The sequence below is a fragment of the Lontra canadensis genome, unplaced genomic scaffold, assembly GCF_010015895.1.
Source record: "Lontra canadensis isolate GAN:19392208 unplaced genomic scaffold, GSC_riverotter_1.0 scaffold66, whole genome shotgun sequence".
Classification (NCBI taxonomy): domain Eukaryota; kingdom Metazoa; phylum Chordata; class Mammalia; order Carnivora; family Mustelidae; genus Lontra; species Lontra canadensis.
In genome coordinates this window covers 1,095,305-1,119,926 of record NW_022631060.1, presented here as the reverse complement: position 1 = coordinate 1,119,926, position 24,622 = coordinate 1,095,305, and the positions used below count along the sequence as shown (strand labels likewise).

Here is a 24,622-nt window from a genome sequence, read left to right as displayed (position 1 = left end):
GCTGAGGGAGTAGAGGGAAGTTGCAAATGAAATATACATTGTCTTTACCTACTATTGGTTTGGAATATTATTCCAGATAATTCTGGATACATTCCAGGTAGCATTATCTGAAATATTATTCCAGATAATTCTAAATATAATTCTTCAAATATTCTGAAGAGCTTTCCTATTAACAGAGAAACAAAAAGTAAGAAATAGGTCTTGGATTAAATATTTTATTGCATTGCTTGGCTGATAGAATGAGGAGGAATCCCCAAGGCCCTTCACCCCCTGTGTGAAATACTAACACACACACACGCACAAACACTCACACAGGTTTGAAAACACATAAACAGGAGCTGAAAACCTCAGTAGAGAGTAGTAAGGGAGTATCCTAGCTTACAGACTGGGGGGGGTAGACATAAAATTAACAAACCAAGAAAATGCATAGACTGTCAGATGGTCGTAAGTGCTTTGGGGAAACAAATAAGGAAGTGAATGGGAGAGAGGCCCATAATTTTGTGTGGGTCGGTGCAATTAAGAGATTTGAAGAAAGACCTGAAAGAAGTGAGAAAGGAAGGAATGGAAGTAATTGCAGGAAAAGTACTCCAGGTAGAGGGCCTGCCAGTGTAAAATTTCTAAAGAAAGAATTGTGTTAAGGGACAGCAAAAGGCCCATGTGCCTGGAATAGAGGAGCCAGGGGGGATTGTCAGAAGGTCAGAGCAGATATGACAGTTCAGATCCTGTAAAGACATTTAGGGACTCTGGCTTTTCTTTGGAATGGCATAGAGTGGGTTTGAGCAGAGGAATGACATGGTCTGATTTTAGATGGGGAAAAAAATCTGTTATCTGCTATATGGAGAACAAACCACATGGTGTGGGTGCCCAGCTAGTCGCCCATTGTAGTAATGCCTGTGGAAGATGATGAGCCAGAGGACTCATGAGATGGTGAGAAGTAATCAGACTCAATATATTTTGAAGTTTTAATGATAGACTGGATATAGTGTATGAAAAAAATAGAAGAGCCAAAGACACTCCTTGGTTTTTGGAAGATGATGTTTCAAAGGAAATTGACTATGGAGAAGTGAGGGGGCTTAATAACTAGACAGGCAACTAGACAGGCCAAGGGGTCAAAGTAAATTTTTCAAAAACATTTTTATTCAATTATAACATAGAAGCAAGAGAACACAAGTCACCTATGTATGACACCAGCATCCAGATCAAGGAAAAGAATGTTTCTGAAAGCCCATAGACCCTCTGGGTTCCCTTCCTATAACTATCTACCCCCCAAGGGTAACCACCATCCTGCTTCTAACACCACCTGCTAATTCAGCTTGTGTTTAAACTTTATACACATACAGTATTTACTCTTTTATAAATGGCCCTTTCCCCCCTGAACATTATGTTTGTGGGATTTATCTATATGGCTGCATGTAATTATAGTCTGCCCATTCACATTACTGTTTAGTACTCCATTGTATGAATATAATACAATTTTTATTTCTCTCTTTTATTGTTTATAGTCATTTGGATGGTTTCCTTTTGGAGGCAATTATGTGTATTGGCTCTATGACCATTTTTGTATATGTCATTTGGAAAACACGTGTATGCATTTCTGCTGCATCCTTGTCTTGGGATAGGACCCAAGACCTAGATCCAGGGGACAATATTGGGACCCTCTTTATAAGGTAGGTCATGTTATTTACTGTTTATTCCAATACAGTAATAAAGTGGATATTCATTCTTATATGGCTAATTTCTTATTTGGTCTAGAACTTAGATCAGGAAATGCGTTATGATAAATTATAATCTTTGAAGCCACATATTTAAGAATAAAGTCATAAAATGAGACAGAATATTGAGCCACATTTAGTTGGCAGAAATGCACTTCAATTGGCAGAAATGGATCCATATATTTTTAAAGTACCTCTAATTTAAAAGTTCTTGTAGTCTCTAATATCCAGTGTTTAAGCAACATAGTGTGAAAATAATACAGGCTCAGAGCCTGCAAAGCCACGTGACTTGGCTGCTTCACACTAGCACAAGAGTGCACATTTTCTCTTCTTATTCATGGGTAGGTGAATCACTTTCTGTTCAGCTTACCCACCTGGGCTTTTGAGACATTATTTTCCAAAGCAATGAAATCACTCACACTGAGCAAGTGCAACACAAAAGCTGTTTTCTGAAAGTTTCTTTCAGCGTCTGTAGTAGCTGAAATTTCAGGAAATTATAATCACACTTTGCCAGGAGTGCTGGATTTCTCCTTTTTCTTCTGAAGCGTTGCTTTCATACATGACCTTGAAGAGCTTTTTGACATGTTGAATATGACCTTGGCAAAGAAAATGTGTTCTAGAAAAGAGAAAGTGTATTATTTTATTATTATTTTTTAAATTATTATTATTATTTTAATTAACATACAATGTGTTATTTGCTTCAGGGGTACATGTCTGTGAATAATAATAATATTATTATTTTAATTAACATATAATGTATTATTTGCTTCAGGGGTACATGTCTGTGAATAATAGTATTATTATTATTATTATTTTAATTAACATATAATGTATTATTTGTTTCAGGGGTACAGGTCTGTGAATCATCTAGTAGTAGTAGTTACTAAAACCTGATTTTGGAGGCTTTCTTTGATCCATATTTAGAATGCACTCCCCCCAAATGTTGTACAGTAGTAGCCTTTCCAACTTTACCAAAATATATGATTGATTCAATATTAGTTTCAAACAAATTCCATTCTTCAATCTGCTAATCATGTTACCATTTAAGACCATAATTGAATCATTATTCTGTCCCTTTAAATAATTTCCTTTAAAAAAAAAAATATGGCTTTGGGCACCTGGGTGGCTCAGTGGGTTAAGTCTCTGCCTTTGGCTCAGGTCATGATCTCAGGGTCCTGGGATGGAGCTCTGTATTGGGCTCTCCGCTCAGCAGGGAGCCCGCTTCCTCCTCTCTCTCTCTGCCTGCCTCTCTGCCTACTTGTGATCTCTGTCAAATAAATAAATAAAATTTTTTAAAAAATTCTGGCTTTTAGAGGAAAAGCGAAGATTTTTAAATTGTAATGTCACGCCCTAAGAAGGGATAAAGAAGAACACATAAAAGCATAAACAGAACAGAGATGCCCTAGTAAGATCTCATCACATAGCAGGAGAATGGAGCCCTGGAGACTCTACCAAGGCAGGTGGCTGTGTCTGTGACAAGAAGGAGGAGATGCCAGTTTTCATTCTCAGCCGGTTTGTCTGTGTCACTCATTGTCCATGTGATTTTATCCAACCCTCAGTTCTTTCATAAGGGCTGGGGGCCCGTGATTTATGTTTTTTTTTTTTTTTTTACATTTTATTTATTCATTTGAGAGAAAAAAAGAGAGCATAAGTTGGGGGGAAGTGCACGGGAGAGGGAGAGGGAGAAACAGACTCCCTGCTGAGGAGGGAGCCTGATGCGGGGCTCACTTCCAGGACCCTGAGATCATGATCTGAGCCAAAAGTGGACACTTAACCGACTGAGCCACCCAGCCATCCTGGGGCAGATGATTTCTAAAGCCATTCCAACCTCATATTAAGTGGTTCTCTAACTGACTTGCTGGCCAGAAGTCACCCACTAATAATCTCAGATACCAGTGTCATCATGAAGGGGAACCCATTCTTAGAACTCTCTCCTCACTATGAAAGTCGCCTTCTCCACGAACTGCAGGAGTAACAACTGACTCCTCTTTCTGACACTTTCTCGACCTGGATCATCACAGCTCGAATGTTGGGACCCAGCAGGCTTCATGTCACATACCAGAATACTCACCCCAGGGTTGCTGGAGTACACCTCTTTCCACCAAAAGATGGAAGCATATGCAGCCAGTGAGAGCTCCAGCATAGTGAAGACCAACATCACCACCAGCACCCCCTGTGAATCAAGCCAGGGATGGTTGGTGCCTGACCGCAGAGGGGAGCCTGGGGCTTGAAAGCTCTAGCAGTGGACAGAAAAGGAAGCGGCAGGAAGAGTAACCTTTCCTTTATCTCTAGTTTTTTTATGTTTATCTTTGTTATGATGTTTCTAGTGTGGATTTGTTTTTATTTATCCAGGAACAGTCTCCGTTCATACCTTCCATCTGAAATCTCATTTTTTTTTAAATTCTGAAATTTTGCTGGTAATTTATCTTTGTATATTTCTTCTCTCCTTTCCCATCCTCCTAGAGCTCATGTTAGATGTGACCCTTTGTGCTTCACTGTGTCCTTCCTGTTAGCCTGTCACTCGTATTTTTCAGATTTCTATTGCAATGCAGTGTGCTCTGTGTGATTTAATTAGACCTAAATTTCATCTCACTATTTCTTTGGGTATATTGAGTTACAGTTTAACTGATATGCTGAATTTTTAATTTCAAAGATTATAATTTGCCCTTCTAATCATACTGTTCAGTTCTTTTTCAAATCTACTTGTTCCTTTTTCTTACCCTCATGTTCTTTTCTTTTGATTTTTGTTCCTTTTTTATGCCTTTAATCATTTAAAACATATTTTCATTATAGTCTTCCAAATTAATATATAACCTCCAATTCTTGAGCTAACTTGATCTAACTTTCATATTTGTTCCATTTCCTGCTGTTCCCCATTTTTCCTATGTTTTTCAAAACATTTTCACTCTTAGGTGATTTAGCATATGGGTGGGGGGCGAATTTTTTAATATATAGGAGACCCAGTGGTTGGGTTTATGGATGACTCCCTAGTGGGAATTTTAGGTTTGATTCTGATAGAACCTCAGGAGTTCCACAGACCCAGGAAGTTTTTAAGTTAATCCTTGTATTCGAGGTTCCTTTATATTATATGTAATTTTGGATTTGGATACCGTCCATTCCTGCCCATGGCTTGGTGAGATGAATTCACCCTAGCATCCTTTATGGCAGAGTTTATTAATGCTTCCTGGGATGTTGGGCAGGGATTTCCTTGTCCTATTTTCAAAAATACAGCAAATATTCAATCTCTGCTTTTAACGTCTTTGCAGGACACTCAGTGTGGTCCTGAAGAACTTCAGATTTATCATGGGCATTAAAATGCCATTACCCCAGCTGGTAACCCCTGTGTTTCCATCCAGACTTCTCTGGGTTTCTGGTCCCAGCTCTTATGTGATTACCTGGCTGCAGCATCCTTCTTAGCTCCTGGAACACAAGATGCCTTTCTTCCTTGAGTTTTTCTTCCTTCTTTCAATCCTCCCTTCCTTCCTTCTTCCAACCTCAGGTATATATTTTAAATGTTTTGATGTGTCACTTTGCTTAGGTTATCTTTGTGTTCATAAAGAAAGAGTGGGTGTTTGGGGTCAGTCCTGTTGCAACTTCTCTGATTTTGCAGGAAGTTCTCTGGTTGTCTGAGAGCAGGGGACAGTTTGATGTATTGAGAGTAGTTTTCATCGAGTTAAACCTTCAGCATCCTAGCAGGGAGGATGTCTCCTTCACCCTCCCAGCTTTGCCTGATGTCTGCCCTGCACCAGGGTAATGCTGTCTCCCAGGCTTCCTTGCACTGATTTCTAACCTGATGCATTTCTGTGCCCTTTCACTTCCTCAAGCTACAAGCCCTTCTACTTCCTCAGGGGGGTTGCTTTTGACAGCCTCTGGGTCACACGGGCAGAAACTTGCACACATTTTCTGGGATCTGTGAGACAGATCCAAGGGAAGAAGAGATACTACATTTGTCTCCATGGCTCCTTGCTAGAGGAGTCACGAAGAAAGAAATTTTTCTCCTTAAAAGGCCAGAGCTTATGGTTTTAAAACTATGAACCTGTGGATAAAGGATTGACTAAGCCAGGATTTTTACCAAACAGGTGATGACCATCCAGCTTGGGGGAAATTTCGGCAAGAAAACGCTGCCCAGAGATGTTGGCATTTTTGCTAGGAGTGGAATCCACTAGTGGGCCATCTCCCATCCCCTTCTCCCTCTGCCAGCATTCCTAGGCCAAAGTATAGTAATTATGTGTTTGGGCTTAAGTCCAAGTTCTATAGCTAACTTACTGTGGCTACATTAATCCCAAATCAAATAAAATTCAAATAAAGAGGGATATTCTGCCTGTGTTGAGGGGGAAAGATGCCTGCTCAACAAAGGGGGCACCTCAAGAGCTAAACCTATTGTGAAAGGAATATTTTTTTAATGTAAGAAGGACTGCTGACCACCTCTTCTTCATCCATTTGTCTATGGATGGGCTCTTAGGTTGCTTCCATATTTTGGCTATGGTCAGTAATGCAGCAGTAAACACAAGGGTGCATGTATCTTTTCAAACCAGCGTTTTTGTTTTCTTCGAGTCAATGCCCAGTAGTGGGATTACTGGATCGTATGGTATTATTATTTTTAATTTTTTAAGGAAACTTCATACTGTTTTCCCAAGCGGCTACACCATTTCACATTCTCATCAATGGTGCATGTTGTTCCCTTTTTTCCACATCCTCACCAACACTTGTTTCTTGTCTTTCTGATACTAGCCATTCTGACACACATGGGGTGATACCTCACTGCAGTTTTGAATTGCATTTCCTTGATGATTAGTGATGTTGAACATCTTTTCATGTGTCTGTCTGCCATCTGGTGTGTCTTCTTTGGGAAAATAGCTATTCATGTCTTCTGACCATTTTTAAAGTTGGATTATTTGTTTTTCCAATGTTGAGTTGTGTCAGTTTTTATGTATTTTAGATATTAACCCCTTATAGGATATGTCATTTGCAAATATCTTCTCCCATTTAGTAGGTTGCCTTTTCTTTTTGTTGATGTTTTCTCTTGCTGTCTAGAAGCTTTTTTGTTTTGGGTGGAGTCTCAGTAGTTTATTTCTGCTTATTTTTCTTGCCAGACGAGACATATCTTGAACCCACAGCCCTTCTTGATTTCCTATTTTGACATGGCACAATGCATCCCCTATATTTTGCAGTCTGATGATGGGACTTTTTCAACCACATTTTTTTCCCCCATCTGCTTCCAGGAGTTCAGATCAACAAGATACAGACTGCAGAAAAAGCAGAAATCATGCAAAAGAGAGAAGCTGAGATTTCACATGACAGGATATTGAGTCTGAAGCTACTTACTGTTAGACTGACGCTATCCAGGAGACAGCCCTTGAATTCATATATCGAATAATAGTACATCGAATAAGGCAGTGTGGATAGATACTCCCTTTCTGAGTCACACCGTCGAGAGGCAGTCTCTAGGGCTGCCAGACCATCAGCAAGGAGGAAGAGGCCTGCTCCAGCTGTGAGAGAACTCACTGCACTTGAGGTCAGGCTGCTCATGGCCTGAAAAAGATAAATCTGTACTGGGATCTCATGGCAGAAGCAGCATGTGATGCTGTTATCCTTCCATCCATTACACTACAGTGGCGCTTCCCTGAGTCTGTTTCCTCTCTAATCTGTGTACTCCTGGGGGCGTGGACTGTGTTTTATTCACCTCTGTATCCCGCTTCACTATCTAATTTATCACCTGATATAATTAACACATATTTGTTGAGTACAGTGCATGAATGCATGAATGATTTCTTCTTCGGGGTAGGGATTCTGGCTCCTTGGCTCTCTGCAGACAGAGGTGGCCCTGCTCAAACCAATACCAGTCTATTCCTTGACTTCCTCAACAGTCTTAGAATCATTCTGTTGCTTTAAGATGTTCTAGAATATGGCCTTTGGTGGCCTCTGTGCCTTTTCTTTCCATAAAAGAGAAAACTGGAGAAGCTGGAATACTTATCTATAGGTGGGTCAGGCCTGAGAACCACATGGACCACACTCTCTCCTGAGTCATGTTCTACATTTTAGAGTAAAGGTTTCTCACAGAATATGGTTCCTCTGCAAAGAAACTGAAGTGCTAGATTCTGTGCTAGGTTCCCAGTATATGTTCTTTTCTACTTAAACATCATTATAGGATACTGTAGGGTGGGAGGATGGTTGCTCTTCCGTCTTCTCCCTGGACCTGGTAGCTATGTGGCTTCAAGTGCTGAGTTACCGAAGGAAGAGCAGACAGAGTGGGTAGTGCCTTTGCCCAGAGCTGCCACATGGGTAATGGAGCCCACATGTTGGCTTTTGTCTTATGTATGAAGTCCACATCATGTTCAAGTATAGTTTTCCCTTTTAGGACACTTGGAAAGCCACGTGTGAGATCCAAATGTTCATCTTCCACATTTTATAAATGAGAATACTGAAACCCAGAGAAGGAAGGAACTTTTTTGAGCACACAGATGGGTCAGTCACAGCGCTGGGACAAGAGTATAGGTTTCCTGATTCCAAGTCCAGAACTCCATGCAATGGGGTAAACTCCATCCAATGGGGTAAACATTTCAAAATTCTGTCCACTGATTCTGGGGTTTAGATTCTAGCTTCAGGTACCAGGAACACATACCAGTTTCACACACCATCTTAGGTTCTCTCATCCATGGCTAACTACACCTTGGATCTTCCTGAATCAGGATGTGGCTTTTCCCTGAGTCATCTTTGTGAGTGTGTGGAAAGGGAAAGGGAAAGGTTGCAATGAGAGGATCAAAGACCCCACCCACACTTTCCGGACTTTTGTCAGGAAAGTGGCTAGAGTCTGCTAATTTCTTGTTTCTGAGGGGGTGGAGGAGCTAACCACAGGATCTAAGCCCACACACCTGTGCCTCTGACCTTGCCATTTAGGGAAATTGATTCATTATGAGACAGGTTTTTCCAGAAAAAGGAGCTCTAGGTTCTAGCTGGGATGGTCATCTACCCTATTCAGGGCCAAGATAACAAACTATAAAGACTCCATGGTGTATTTAAAAATTTCTACTGTTTAAGCAACTGAGGTAAATCTCCAAACTTGCAATATAATCCAGGAGGACATTGTGTAGGGGAAGAGCACCTGTCTAGAAGGTAGGGAATTTGATGTTACTACCCAGTTCTGCCAGTGGACCAGCGCTGAGAATTTGGGTTCTCTACCTTGCTTAGAGCCCTGTTTTCCTAACTTGTGAATGGAAACTAAACTAGGGTAATTAACTGTCGAGCTCCCTTTATTCCAATGAGCTGAGATTTGATAGTTCTCATACTTACAAAGGGCTTAGTTGCTTTTTTCCCAGAAATAATCGAGAGGGATCCAGTAATGGCAAACTGCTCAGAAAAGAGAGAAATAGTCAGTTCAGTTGTCTAGTGGAAATGTGGAAATCTCTCAATGCTTATGTTGACTTTGAAGAAATCCAGAGGATCTGTATTTATGTTAGCAAAAATCGCTGTGAGCTGAGGTGGCCTGGAGAGGAGGTGTACATGGAGGGAGGAGAGTAGTGCTGAATTACAAGGTGGGAAGAGTGGAGGTTGAGAAAGACCAATGACTTGAAGGGATAGGAAGGTGAGAGCAGCCAAAAGAAGCACTTAGGAAAGGGTCTCTGATGGCACAAGGTACAGAAACACATGGGCTTCGAGTATTAGTATAGGGAATCTCTGTTAGACTAGTTGCTGAGGAAGGTGGGAAGTTACAGGGACAGATGTGAAGAGTCATCCTGAAGCCCCAGAACTCAGTATTTGAGACCAGTAGTGTTAACAGATCCAGCTGGTGGAGGAAGAATGTTTGGAGAAGCTGAAACATTGGTTAAGCTTGTGGCTTTTAGGGGTTGGGTAGTCACAAACAAAGAGGGTCCAGCATGACCTATTTCTACCTTTCATAAGGGAATGTGGGAACCACAACTACTGATCAGATAGAGATATAGGACAAATTATGCTCTAGAGGCAGGAGCACGGCTTCCTTGCCTCACTGCATAGTTTGTGTTCACACAGAGGCTATATCCATACAGTGGTGGTGCCTTGTAGAGTTCGTTTGCCCAGAATGTGTGCTTTTTTCTCCTTTTGTACAAGATACTACATGGGAAATAAGTGGCCCTTTGTGGGAGGCGTGACTAGGCCTTGGCTCTCTTCAAAGAAAAAGATTAACTAGGACCTTCTCTATGAGTGATTAAATGGAAGGCAGCAAAAAAGTTTTCCAAATTCTCAGGATTATTTCTGTACAGATAACAAGAGTCTTTGCTTCCCATGAATTTTACTATTGCCAGTTTAATTCCCTGCAATCTGTGTAATCTACCAGTGGTGCTCATTCTATTTTAAAAATGATCTTTTCACTCCCTACCTGGCAGGTGGATTATTCTTAAACTGGAGGAAATCCAATGGCCTTATCAAAAGCCCAAAGAAGAATGTGAAAAATCTTCCATTATTCCAAAGGTAGGCTGTGAGGCCAGGTGAGAAATGCTGGACTGATATGTCCACTGTATGACCCTCTTGTGTCCTGCCCCAATGAGCCACTCCCTGGGGTGCTGACACAGGAGGAGGGATTAAACCCCTCTGCTGCTCTTCCTGAATTGGAGAAATGTGACATGGGACAATGACAGAGGGAAAGTCAGAGGCCTTGGCTGCCTTGTCCTCTATCCCTACCTCTTGGGAGTCATGGAGTGACTTAGTACCTACTTAGCATTTAGAAAGCATGTTGTCTCTTGGAGACCCCACTGTACTCACACATGGAGCTCCTACAAATGGATACCCAGACATCAAAATGGTGGAAATTGTTGGCTTGAAGTGGGAAGAGTAGGGAGCAGAAACCAAAATGGCCCCCAAACTTGAAATCAACAGGCAACACAGGATCTGGATAACCTACAAGAGACAAGAAGGAAAATTTTAAGAACATGTGAACAGATGAAAGTGACTGTTTTAATGTAAATTGTGTTTATAAAGAGTATAAAATATGCTATAATTTGTCATATTAAAAAGGAAAAAAGGGGCACCTGGGTGGCTCAGTCAGTTAAGCCTGCTTAAAATTCTCTTTCTCCCTTTCTTTCTGCTCCCCCTGCTCTCTCATGTGTGCTCAATCTATCTCTTCTCTAACAATTAATTAATTAATTTATTTATTTTATTTACTAAAAGGGGGAAAAATGTGTTATAAGGAGTCAGTAAGCATTTTCTAAGAGAAAGAAATCCATGTATAACTAACCTCTTCTCTTCTGATAGGATTATTAAATTAGCAATTCAGGAAGTGATCATATGTACACTAACTTTGTTTGAAAAAGATAATTGACAATTTGTTATTCTTATTATTCTAGGAAAAGCAAATGAAGAAAATTTTTCTGGATACTAGTTCAGTTAGATGGATGTAGAAAGCAAACTTATCAAGGAAGAGTTAATAAAGGACTCAATTTTTTATTTGAATTTATTTCAGTTGAAATAAAGTAAGGCAGAAAGTCTCTAGTGCCATAATCCATTTTGTTCATCATTGGATTTTAATAATAATTACTATTTTCATGACATTAGTGATAATTATGATAATCTATATTTGTTGAACACTTTCTACACTCTGATTATTTTTCTCATCTTATTTATGGGTGAGAAAAATGAGGCACCAGGTTAAAAATAGTTTGTACAAAACCACACAGATGGCCAAATGGGAGAGCTAGGTTTTAGCCCTATTACTTTGATCTAGAACCCACACTGTAACCCACTATTTAATGCACATGCAATTGAAAGTTGGTATAAACATAGGAGAAATAACCTAAAGTCAAGAGAATTCAAAAATTCATATAATTAATATGTATTAAATATCTATTTTGGGTCAGCACCAGGGAAATGAAGCAAATGAAAATCCCTGCCACTGGCCACGTATTTTGTGCTTTACAGGTATGTTCCTTGGAAAGTATAGAATGAGTTAAGAGTAAAGCAACATTAAATGAGGTCCAAAAAGTAGTGGCAGCATGGTGCAAACCACGTAGGAATTTGTAGGCTATTTTACGAATGTTGTCTTTCATTCTGAGTAAAAAGGGAAGTGAAGTGGATAATTTTGAGTGAAGAAATTACATGATCCAATTTATATTTTTAAAGGATGGTTCTACCTGCTGTGTTGAGAATAGAACATAAGGAAACAGAGTAGGGAGATCAATAAGGAGGACATTGCATTAATTCACATGTGAGATGATGTTGACTTGACAGAAGATGTTGACCATGGAGATAGCAAGACGGAGTTGGATCCTAGATGCATGATGAAGATTAAATATGTAGGATTTGCTGAGAGTTTGTGGATTATGAAACATAGGGATGAAGGTTGCCTCCAAGGGTTTTCGCTTGAGCATCTGAAATGATGGAACTGATATTGATCTGAGCTGGGAATGTTGGATGAGGGGTGGGTTTGGGGACAAAGATGATGATTTCAGTCTGGGATAGGTTAGGGGAGAGATATCTAGTAGATATCCAAGGTGTTGGGTAAATAAATCTTAAGTTTAGAGGAGACAGCCAGGTAAGGGATATAGTTCCACCCCCCAAAGTCTTAAGTGAAGATAATATTTAAAACTGTATTACCAGTTGGGATCACTATTGCAGCAGATACAGAAACAAAATGGAATTAAGGACTGAGCTATCAAATACTGCAAATGTAGGATCTGAGAAATAAATAGGAATGGTAAAGGAGCATAAAAGGACAAGCCAAGAGGGAAGGAGGGAAATCAGAAGAACGTGGTGTGTAAGAAGCCAAGTGAGTAAAATATTTCAAGTAGGAGAGTATAGTCAGCTGCGTAAAACACTTCTATTAGATCAAGAACATTAACAACCGAGACTCGGAAATTAGGTTACTAATGTGGAGTAATGGGGACAAATGCCATTAGGTGTGATTTAAGAGAGAATATCATTCTGGAGAAACTAGAAACATGGACTTCCTACCCCTTAGAGGAGTGTTGCTGGGAAAGCAAGTGGCCAGTGTGCAATAGTTGAAGGGAGTGTGAAATTATAATTATTTGTTTCTGCTTTTTTGTTCTCAAGATGGGAGAAAATACTGTAAGATTCTGTGCTCATGGGACTGATAAAAATTTTTGCGGAGAAAATAAAGAGACTTACTGGAACGAGTAATAAGGGATAGGATCTATTGCACAAAGGGAGGGTTATCATCAGAAGATCATATTGGTAATGGAGGGGGGAGGGAGAATATATGGCACAGATGTGAGTAATTGCAGATGTATAGCAGCTTGTGGACATTCTCTCCAAATTGCCTCAAATTTTTTAGTGTTTTAGGAAGCAAGGTAATCAGTGGAGAAGGAAGAAGCATCAGAGGTTTCAGGAGATAGAATGTATGAAATAGTTTTCTGGGGTAGTAGGTAAGTGAATATGAAGGAAAGATCATGTTCTTTTCAGACAGCTTTTACCATCCATCTGAGGTTACGGTCATAAACCAGAAGTGGAGTCCACATTTGGTTTTCGGCCAAGTTTCGGCCAACCCAACCCTGCATGGGTTCAGGTGTAGAATAGGCAAATGGGCAGAGCTAGAATTAAACCAATATTGCTATTTTTCCTGAAGATTATGCCTTAAGTTGAGGAACACAAGGATGTTGAGGGTGTTCACAAGTGGGAGTGAACTATGGGATCTTGGGTGGGTGAGAAAGGCTCTATGAAATAGGAATATTATCAATAAGTCAGTGAGGTTAAAGAGAGAGTCAACGTAGAGTCAGAGGGAGTTGATCTGGAAAGGTCAGAGTTGGTGGAATATGGGGTGCTCGAAATGTAGGTAATGGTGGCTTTATTGCTGTTAGTATTGATAAGGCCCAGGGTATGACTAAGGAAGGATGGACAAGATACCTGGGGAGAGGAGGTCAAGGAACAGAGAGGATGTGATACTGGAGGGATCATAAACATGAAGATTGAAACAGTTAAGTCTTACAATGATGGGATGACAAATATTAATTGGTTTTATTTTCAAGCAACACATTAAAAGATTTTTCTAAGGATGATCATTTTTCAAATTTTCCAGTACATCATTTAATGTTATTTCCTAAACACCGAATATTTTTATGTTTTTAAACTAAACTCAGTCTTCTGAAATTTTAATTCTCCTACCAATTTTTGATTATTCCTAATACTGGAATTACCTAAGAGAACCTTTTGAAGTTCATGACTATTTAAATTGCTTGAGATAATTATTTTTTCCCGTGCTCAAAATATAGATAACTTTTTCAAAATATAGATAACTTCTAAAAAATACCTTTTTTGGGGGTAGAAGACTGAATTAGGATTTTTCAAGTAATATGTAAAAAGAGTCATTATGTGGTTTTTTAAAGGAAGTGGGAGTGAGCAGTATCTGGGTTGGTTAGTGAGGGGTAGCTCAGTTGGTTATGCCTGTGCCTGAGGTTCAGGTCATGATCCGAGGGTCCTGGGATCAAGGCCCACACTGGGGCTTCCTGCTCAGCAGGGAGCCTGCTTCTCCCTTTCCTCCTCCTCCTCCCTGCTTGTGCTCTCTCTTTCTGTCAAATAAATAAGTAAAATCTTTAGAAAGAAAAGTGGGAGTGAATTACTTAGTTGGATGACATGAGATTCTAAAGTAGGAGCTTTTAGAGATGGAGAGGAGAAGATTGATCTAGAAGTGTCCCTGAGAAACAAAGAATGGGTTGCTTTCATTTCCAGGCCCAGAAGTGAGGGTAGCAGTGGAAACAGTGCCCAAGGGTTTCTGTTTACACAAAAGATTTGGAGGCTTTTGAGAAACACATTCGGGAATGAAGAGGATTATGCAGTTAACTGATCCTGAATTCCAGAGGCCACAACTAGGCAGGTTTCCAAAGTTGGAAATAAGTATGAGTCAGGTCTTAAAAGGGATATTCAGAGCCAGGTGGGAATTACAGTCCTGGAGAAGGGAGTTGGGGGCAATTGGAGGGGGAGACGAACCATGAGAGACTGTGGACTCTGAGAAACAAACTGAGGGTTTTGGAGGGGAGAGGGGTAGGGGGTTGGCTGAGCCTGGTGGTGGTGTTAGAGAGGGCACGTATTGCATGGAGCACTGGGTGTGGTGCATAAACAATGATTTCTGGAACACTGAAAAGAAATTTAAAAAATAAATAAAAATTAAAAAACATAATAAAGTCCTGGTATGACCAGAGACACTTGGATGTCTTATAGATAGGCGAACAGGGAGAACATGTACAGTGAGGTTAATCCAGACTGTCTCATCTCAAAATGGTTAAGAAATAAGCTCAAAACAGAAAAATCTAATTTAACTTTATTGAGTAAAATCATGTGTTTAAATCCAAAATCGACTATATTAGAGACAAATTGCAAGATACTTTTTTTTGTACAAATTTCATGTAGAGACCTAGTGGTTTTAGTTTATAGAAAAGCCTGAGTTGGGTAGAGTTTTCCCATAAAGCCCCATTTCGTGTCCCAGTTAGCCTGGAGTCAGACAGAAAAAAATGAAAGACTCTCCGAGATCCACTATAGATCTGTAATCGGAAGACATTCACCACATTTCCCCCAGGGTTCCCCTTGCAGCGACATCAACTTACTCCAAGGACTGTAGCTTCTTCCTTCAGACTGTTCTGTGGGTTATCTTCCTTTTGGTAGCTGTGCTTGGGTTTTTCTCTTTTGAGGATGATAATGCCATTTGGAGTAAAGGAGTCAGAGGCTCCTTTGGTCTTGGTCTTGGGCTGGAACAGCATGATGCTGGTGGTGCTGGAAGAGGCAGTGAACTCATTTAGGACCCAAGGTTCAACTTGAAGGTGTGAAACCATTATAGATTTTTCTCCATTGCCTAAGGGGTGACCTATCCTTTAGGAACAAAACTGAAGGTAGGGAGCAGTGGAAGCCTTGGAAGGCCAGCATGCTCGGCACAGTCCATCCACGTGGACAGGAAGCATTGTGGACAGGAGGCACTGGAGGAAAACTGTGGACAGGAGGCACTGGAGGAAAACTGTAAACATTTTGAGGAGTCCCACAGTTGAAAGGTAAACAATTCATATAGAACTTACCTTGCAGCCTTGAGTGTATCCACCTCACAGTCCTTCCAACAAGCTCTGCTTCCAGCCCCCCTCTCATACCCGGATGCAGCTACTTCACCTGTGCTGCATTCCCACGCCCATGTCCCAGTATTGTACTTTCACGTGCACCTGTACTGCTCAGTCTTCCATCAGAGTCTTGTTTCCTTTCCATTCAGGTGTTGGTTACTCCTAGTCCACATCTCTTTCTTGTATCAGTCCTGTCCCACACGGAATGACCTTGCATATAGTAGCGCAATGACTGTTAATATGAACATTTATTTAACTCCTGCTAATTCCGGGCACTATGCCATAGTAGCTTTAATCTTTATAACAACTTGGGTGTTACTAACTCCACTTCATGCATTAGAAACTCAGGACTAATAAGTTCAAGTGATTTTCATTATATTAAATACACAAAGTGCTCAGCCTGGCGCACTGAAAGTGTTTAACACATGGTAGCAAATAAAATTATTATTATTTTTTAAAAGATTTTATTTATTTATTTGACAGACAGATCACATATAGGCAGAGCAGCAAGCAGAGAGAGAGGGGGAAGCAGGCTTCCTGCTGAGCAGAGAGCCTGAGGTGGGGCTCGATCCCAGGACCCTGAGATCATGACCTGAGCCTAAGGCAAAGGCTTAACCCACTGAGCCACCCAGGCGCCCCAGAAATAAAATTATTATTATCCTATATTTGCATAACAGTCTGAACCAAGTCGATCTGGCTCAGAAGCTTGTGATAGTTTTCTCAATACCACATTAATTCTCCTCATCTTTCTTTCTTTCCTAACATTGGCAGTTCCAGTGTAGACTCAAGAGGCATGTCGCCTGCTGCCCACCAGCTAAGCAGTGTTGCTGAGCCTCTGTGGTGTGAACAGCAGAGTCCAGCCACTGGGATGCTCCTTAGATCTGTTCTCAGTACAACATTCTCCCCCTTGAAGGCCGTAGTTTGGATAAAGGCTTGTGTTAATCTGATGGTGCCACAGTTCTGTTCCGTGATCCTTCTCCTCAACATCCAGGTTCTCCTGGAGGGAGTGCATAACCTATAAAGATTGAAACTGGCATCTATAATCTCATTACCAGGGAGGGAGATGGGAAGGGACATCGAGCTGGAAGTCACATTGGACTTCAGAAGTTTGCACATTTGAGTGTTATGTCTTGGAGAACAGTCCTGTGCTTGTGTTCTATCCCATCGGTTATTACTAAATATAAGCAAGTTGTTTTAGCCACTTCAGAGGTTCATGGTGAGGGAGAGATGAGATGATGAATGTAATGGCTTCAACATAGAACAGGGGCACATGATATACTCTCAATACGTATTAGTTATATCTAAAACTCAGTAGGATTCCAGAGATATTTATTTGCTGGCCACGGGCAGGTTATTTCCCTTCATTTATCCTGTTTTATTATATATAAAATAGGGATGATAATGCTGTCATGAAGGACTCCTGTGAGGGTGTGACTGAGGTAATTTAGATGAGTGCCTTTTGTTGTGTTTCTGTGAGCTTTTTCGGGTGCTCCATAATACTCAATAAAAGATTTGGTGAGCTCTATCCCATTTCTACTCCTAGATCCATGCCCTGGTCATTTCTTATGCTCTCTAGGCATCAAATACATTTGAAAAGTTATTATAAATACAGTACTCCTTGTCTAAGGAGTTCATTTCCTTTTTAGGGAATTTTGGAATCTGAACACAAGTATGGTTGAGGTGACATGACTAAGGAGGGAACTAGTGTTGACGCTCAATCCTTTATAGTAGGACTGGGACAGGGGGCCATGGGCCAGCATTCTAGCACATCTTTAAAACCAGAATAGTAGAAAAAGTATCAGGTTTGGAGAGATTCTGGGCTTCACAATCAAACAGTAGTTCCTGGGGCACCTGAGTGGCTCAGTGGGTTAAGCCTTTGCCTTTAGCTTAAGTCATGATCTCAGGGTCATGGGATTGAGCCCCACATCAGGACTCTCTGCTCAGCAGGGAGTCTGCTTCCCTCACCCCTCTCTGAGTACCTCTTTGCCTACTTGTGATCTCTGTTAAATAGATAAATAAAATCTTTAAAAAGAAAACAGTAGTCCCTAATAAAGTGGTAATAATTGCTAACATTTACTCAGCATCCACTTAGTCTGGCACTCTGGTAAGAGCTTTGTGGAGAGTCTTATCTAGTTTACACAATGACTCTCAGAAATAGGTGCTTTGTTACTTGAATTCTACACATATGAAAACAAGGCTTAGATTTTCCTCTATGGTCAGGAACAAGACAGGGATGTCCACTCTGACCACTGTTATTTAACATAGCACTGGAAGTCCCTGCCACAGCAATCAGACAACAAAAGGAAATAAAAGGCATCCAGATCAGCAAGGAAGAGGTCTTTCACTATTTGAAGATGACATGATAATCTATATAGAAAACCCGAAAGACTCCACCAAAAGATTGCTAGAATTAATACATGAATTCAATGAAGTTGCAGGATACAAAATCAGTGTACAGAAATTTGTTGCATTTCTTTTTTTTTTTTAAGATTTTATTTATTTATTTGACAGAGATTACAAGTAGGCAGAGAGGCAGGCAGAGAGAGAGGAGGAAGCAGGCTCCCTGCTGAGCAGAGAGCCCGATGTGGGGCTCGATCCCAGGACTCTGAGATCATGACCTGAGCCGAAGGCAGAGGCTTTAACCCACTGAGCCACCCAGGTGCCCCGCATTTCTATATACCAATAATGAAACAGGAGAAAAAGAAATCAAGGAATCGATCCCATTTATAATTGCACCAAAACCCATAAGATACCTAGGAATAAACCTAACCAAAGAGGCAAAAGATTTGTACTCTGAAAACTATAAAACTCTGATGAAAGAAATTAAAGATGACCCAAAGAAATAGAAACACATCCTATGTTCATGTTGAAAGAACAAATATTGTTAAAATGCCTATATTACCCAAACCAGTTGACACATTGAGTGCAATCCCTGTGAAAATCCAACAGCATTTTTCACAGAGCTAGAACAAACAATCCTAAAATTTATATGGAACTACAAAAGACCCCAAATAGCCAAAGCAATCTTTTTTTTTAATTAAATTTTTAAAATTTTTTTATAAACATAAAATGTATTTTTATCCCCGGGGTACAGGTCTATGAATCGCCAGGTTTACACACTTCACAGCACTCACCATAGCACACAGGCTCCCCAATGTCCAAAACCCCACCACCCTCTCCCAATCCCCCTCCCCCCAGCAACCCTCAGTTTGTTTTGTGAAATTAAGAGTCCCTTATGGTTTGTCTCCCTCCAATCCCATCTTGTTTCATTTATTCCTTTCCTACCCTGCAAACTCCCCACGTTGCATCTCCAGTTCCTCATATCAGGGGATCATATGATAGTTGTCTTTCTCCGATTGACTTATTTCGCTAAGCATAATACCCTCTAGTTCCATCCACGTAGTCGCAAATGGCAAGATTTCATTTCTTTTGATTAGCCAAAGCAATCTTGAAAAAGAAAATCAAAGCTGGAGGCATCACAATTCCGGACTTTCAAGTTTTATTACAAAGTTGTAATGATCAAGACAGTATGGTACTGGGCACAAAAATAGACACATAGGTCAATAGAATAGAATAGAAAACCCAGAAATGAACCCACAACTATATGGTCAACTAATCTTCAACGAAGCAGGAAATAATATCCAATGGAAAAAAGTTCCTTCAACAAATGGTATTGGGAATAGTGGACAGCAACATGCAGAAGAATGAAACTGGACCACTTTCTTACACCATACACAAAAATAAATTCAAAATAGATGAAAGACCTAAATGTGAGGCAGGAAACCATTAAAATTCTAGAGGACAACATAGGCAGTAACCTCTTTGACATCAGCCACAACAACTTCTTATTGGATGTATAACCTGAGGCAAGGGAAACAAAAGCAAAAATAAACTATTCGGACTTCATCAAAATAAAAGGCTTCTGCACAGTGAAGGAAACCACCAATGAAACTAAAAGGAAGCCTATGGAATGGGAGAATATATTTGCAAATGACACATCAGATGAAGGGTTAGTATTCAAAATATATAAAGAACTTATAAAACACAACACCCAAAAAACAAATAATCCAGTTCAAAAAACAAATAATCTAGTTAAAAAACAACAACAACAACAACAGAGAGTCCAGTTCAGAAGACATGGATAGATATTTTTCCAAAAAGACATACAGATGGCCAACAGGCACATGAAAAGATGCTCAACATCACTCATCACAAATCAATACTATCATGAGATATCATCTCACCCCAATCAGAATGCCTAAAATTAACAACAGGAAACAACCAATGTTGGTGAGGGTGTGGAGAAAGAAGAACCCTCTTACATTGTTGGTGGGAATGCAAACTGGCACAGGCACTCTGGAAAACAGTATGGAGGTTCCTCGAAGTTGAAAGAAGAGCTACCCTACTACCCAGTAATTGCACCATTAAGTATATACCTAAAGGATACAAAAGTACTAGTTCAAAGGGATATATGCAACTCAATGTTTATAGAAGCATTATCTGCAATAGCCAAATTATGGAAAGAGCCCAAATGTCCATCACCTGATGAATGGATATAGAAGGTGTTGTATACACACACGTGCACACGTGCGCACACACACACACAGACACACAGAAACAGACATGCTATGCAATGGAATATTACTCAGCCATCAAAAGAATGAAATCTTGCCATTCACAACAACATGGATGGAGCTGGAGAGGATCATGCTAAGTGAGTAAGTTGGTAAGAGAAAGACAAATACGATATATATACAAATATGATCTCAGTTGTATGTGGAATTTAAGAAACAAATGAACATAGGGGGAGAAAAGAGAGGAAAATCAAGAAACAAACTCTTGACTATAGGAACAAATTGATGGTTACCAGAGGGGAAGTGGGGGAGGTTTGTTTAACAGGTAATGCTTAATCCTAAGGTGATCCTTAATCCTAAAGAGGGCATTTGTGATGAGCATCCAGTTTTATGGAAGTGTTGAATCACTAAATTATACACCTGAACCTAATATTACACTGTATGTTAACTAACTGGAATTTAAATTAATAAAAGAAAAAGAAAAATTGAGGCCTAGAGAAGGTAAATGGTTTGCATAAGATTATATGTATAACATATGATGGAACAAGATTTGAACCCAGGCAATGTAATGCCTGGGCTTTTCTATGCTGCTACTCTCCAGGTTCATATTCACTCGCAGGAGCATTTCTTTTCTTTTCTTTTTTTTTTTTTAATTAATTAACATGATATATTATTGGTTTCAGAGGTACAGGCCTGTGATTCATCAGTCTTATATAATACCCAATGCTCATTACACCACATGCCCTCCTTAATGCCCATCACCCAGTTACCCCATCCCCTCACCCTCCTCCCCTCCAGTGATCCTTAGTTTGTTTCCTATGATTAAGAGTCTCTCATGGTTTTTCTCCCTCTATGATTTCATCTTATTTTATTTTTCCTCTCTTCCCCTATGATCCTCTGTTTTATTTCTTAAATACCACATATCAGTGAGATCACATGATAATTGTCTTTCTCTGATTGACTTATTTCACTTAGCACAATACCTTCTTGTTCAATCCACGGCAAGGTTTTCATTTTTGATGGCTGTGTAATATTCCTGTGTGTGTGTGTGTGTGTGTGTGTGTGTGTGTGTGTGTGTGTACCACAACTTCTTTATCCATTCTTCTGTTGAAGGATCTGGGCTCTTTCCATAGTTTGACTATTGTGGATATTGCTGCTATGAACATTGGGGTGCAGGTGCCTCTTCTTTTAACTATATCTGTATCTTTGGGGTAAATACCCAGTAGTGTAGTTGCTGAGTCATAGGGTAGCTCTATTTTTAACTTTTTGAGGAACCTCCATACTGTTTTCCAGAATGGCTGTACCAGCTTGCATTCCCACCAACAGTGTAGAAGGGTTCCCCTCTCTTCACATCCTCGCCAACATCTTTTGCTTCCCGACTGGTTAATTTTAGCCATTCTGACTGGTGTGAAGTGGTATCTCATTGTGGTTTTGATTTGCATTTCCCTGAACCCGAGTGGTGTTGAGTATTTTTTACTCAATTTATAGACACATATTTTATGTGTCTATTAGCTATTTGGATATCTTCTTTGCAGAAATGTCTGTTCATGCCTTCTGCCCATTTCTTGATTGGATTATTTGTTCCTTGGGTGTTGAGTTTGATAAATTCTTTATAGATTTTGGATATTAGCCATAGGAGCATTTCTGACCTTGGACATTTGGTCCCATATTCCTGGCAAATTTGCTTCTGCTGAGTTCCCCTGGTTTACTAGCTCAAAGGGCTAAGGAGACCCCTTTCTCTTTCTAGTCTTAATCGCCAGTCTCTTGGGGTTCAGCCACTTTGTCACAAATTGCAGGATTTCCTCCTTTGTAAGGCGGACCATGAGGACACTGTGCTAAGTGGAACGAGCTGGTCACAGAATGACAGATACTGAGTGACTGAACTTACATGAGGTACCTAAAATAGACTCACAGAGGCAAAGACTAGAATGGTGGTTGCCAGGATAGGGGAAAGGAAGGAATGGGGAGTTGCTGTACAATGGGTATAAAATTTCTGTTGTGCAAGGTAAGTTCTAGAGATCTGCAGCACAGCGTTGGGCCTATAAGTAGACCTACTGTATTATACATTTAAAAATATGTTAGAGAATAGATATCATGTTAAGTATTCTTACCACAATAAAAACCTAAAAAAAAATTTAAAATCACAATTTAGGATTTTAAAAACAAAAGTTTCTAGTTCTGGGTCCTTTCCTATAGGAGTTCTATAGGATTCCTTCCTATATTTTTCAGTCCTCATACCCAAGAACTACAGGATATACTTGATTCTAGTACTGAGGCTAGGACCTGGAAGCCTCCTTGGTACAATTACCATACTCTGGATACCACGTACATTTATTTTCTTTTATTATTTTTTTTAATTGTTCTGTTTGAAAGAGTATATAGCATAGCAAATACAATGAAAAAGGAAATACATTTTGAAGAAGAAAATGAAGTTACTTAAATCCCAACTTCTACACAATAACTAACATTGCATACATATCCTTTGCATTCCTGCATTTTCTCCTTCTTTCTTTTTATGTGTTTACACACATTCAGTCTTCTGCATAAACAGAATCATTCTATCCATGCCAGTTAGAAATCTTTCTGCACTCAACATTATTCTGTGGACATCTCTGACACTAATGAATGTAGGTGATAAAAATCCTAAATTTAAGAGCCAAGTGGTACATTCTGACACATGATACAATGTGGATAAACCTTGAAGACAGTATGTGAAGTGAAATAGCCAGTCACAGAAGGACAAATATTGTATGATGGCACTTCTGCGAGGCAGCCAGAGTACTCAAGTTCATCAGGACAGAAGTAGAACAATGGCTGGGTGGAGAGGGAAATGTGGGTTAGTGCTTAATGGGCACGGAGTTTCATTCTGGGAAGATGAAAAGTTCTGGAGTTCATTTGTGGGGATGGTTGCATGAGAATAAAGATATACTAAATACCACTGAACGATACACTTAAAAATGGTTAAAATGCTAAATCTTGTGTTATATATATTTTACCACAATAAAAAAGACTGTATCCAAATGAATGATGTTTCAAAATTCATTTAACCAGTGAAGGTTATTTAGATTGTTTTCATCTCTCTCTCCCCCACCCCTCCTTTTCTCTCTCTCCTTACCATTATGAACAATGCTATAGTGAACATCTTTGCACTTCTGTGGTACCTCATCTATTCAACTATCTCCTCAGAGTAACATTTAGAAGTGGATTTGCGGAGTTTAAGGCTATGATACATGTATTGCTACTTTTTAGGGGTAATTCTATAGAGCCAGCATTATTTGTGGTTTCATAGGAGTCTCCAGACTGATGCCATCATCCCCATTCTCCAAAGTCTGAGAGTGATGCTTGGTCCCTCCACATTCGTCAAGTGGAGGCAAACTTGGCATGGCCCACAACTTTTCGAGACAGTTCTAAAACCCCCACTTTGGAAACAAATCTAGCTTAGAAGACAATTTCTCTGCATTCAGCAACTTTCTCTATGACAGGAATAGAATGGAACATTGGAGTCCTAATGCAGGATCCAGTCTAATCGCACAGTATTTTCTGAGAGCATATTCTGTGTAAAAATGAGTGACATGCCAAGAAATGCAGAGACTCGTAGAAAATCATCACCTCAATTCTTGAAGGGAACCGAAAGATTGTTTCACCCAATTCTTTTGTTTGGAAAGTAGGTAAACTAATCACCAGAGCAGGGAATTAACTCACCAGTCATGCAGGGACTCAGAAGAAAGAATAAGAATCTGATTCCTGGCTGGTTATTCCAAGGACAGTCATCTCCCCCCAAAATTCAGGATTCAAACCAAGGTGCCCACCTGTTCTTATAGCCCGGTCCTGCAAGTGGTGGTTGGTGGGCCAGCTCTCTGCTGGGGAGCTCTCAGCCAGAACTTCCTACTTGTTCCTGCCAGAATGATCTCACTCCTCTGCTCTCCAGCCTCTGAGACTTCCTGCCCCTTTCTCAGAGCAGTAGCTATGATTACACAAGATATGATCTTCGGTGTACTTACAGTCAATGCATGAAAAATACCTCTGCTTTCCTTTTCTAAATTTCAAGGACTGGAAACTAACACAAAATACAAGTAACACGTAAGAATAAATAGCTGGTGAAGACTAGTGACTTGCATGATCCCAGTTAGAATTCATTTCCTCCATCCCTGTAGGTAAGTCAACTAGTTTATCTGAGCCTGAGTTTTTGGTCTACTGAATAGGGATGGATAATAGGGATTCCACTGTTGGCTGTTGGGAAGACTAAAGAGAAAAGATGCAAAGAGCTTACAAAAAGTAGTGATAACAATGATATTCATTTTGGATTTGGGGGAAT

General features: G+C 40.0%; 1 protein-coding gene across 2 annotated transcripts; it reads right to left on the bottom strand.

The window, feature by feature from the left end:
• Positions 1-1,227: 1,227 nt before the first annotated feature.
• MS4A7 (membrane spanning 4-domains A7) lies at positions 1,228-24,262 on the bottom strand. Of its 2 annotated transcripts, none has more exons than XM_032879125.1 (7): positions 24,010-24,262; positions 15,236-15,401; positions 10,449-10,583; positions 9,003-9,059; positions 7,038-7,244; positions 3,784-3,885; positions 1,228-2,328 (listed from the first exon to the last, which is right to left on the bottom strand). In XM_032879125.1, the coding sequence occupies exons 2-7, from the start codon at positions 15,386-15,388 to the stop codon at positions 2,266-2,268; spliced, it is 717 nt and encodes a 238-aa protein (XP_032735016.1). In that variant the 5' UTR covers positions 15,389-15,401; positions 24,010-24,262; the 3' UTR covers positions 1,228-2,265. The 2 variants fall into 2 exon arrangements, with proteins under 2 accessions (XP_032735016.1, XP_032735014.1); XM_032879123.1 differs by having other exon boundaries at positions 24,117-24,262.
• Between the last annotated feature and the right edge of the window lie 360 nt (positions 24,263-24,622).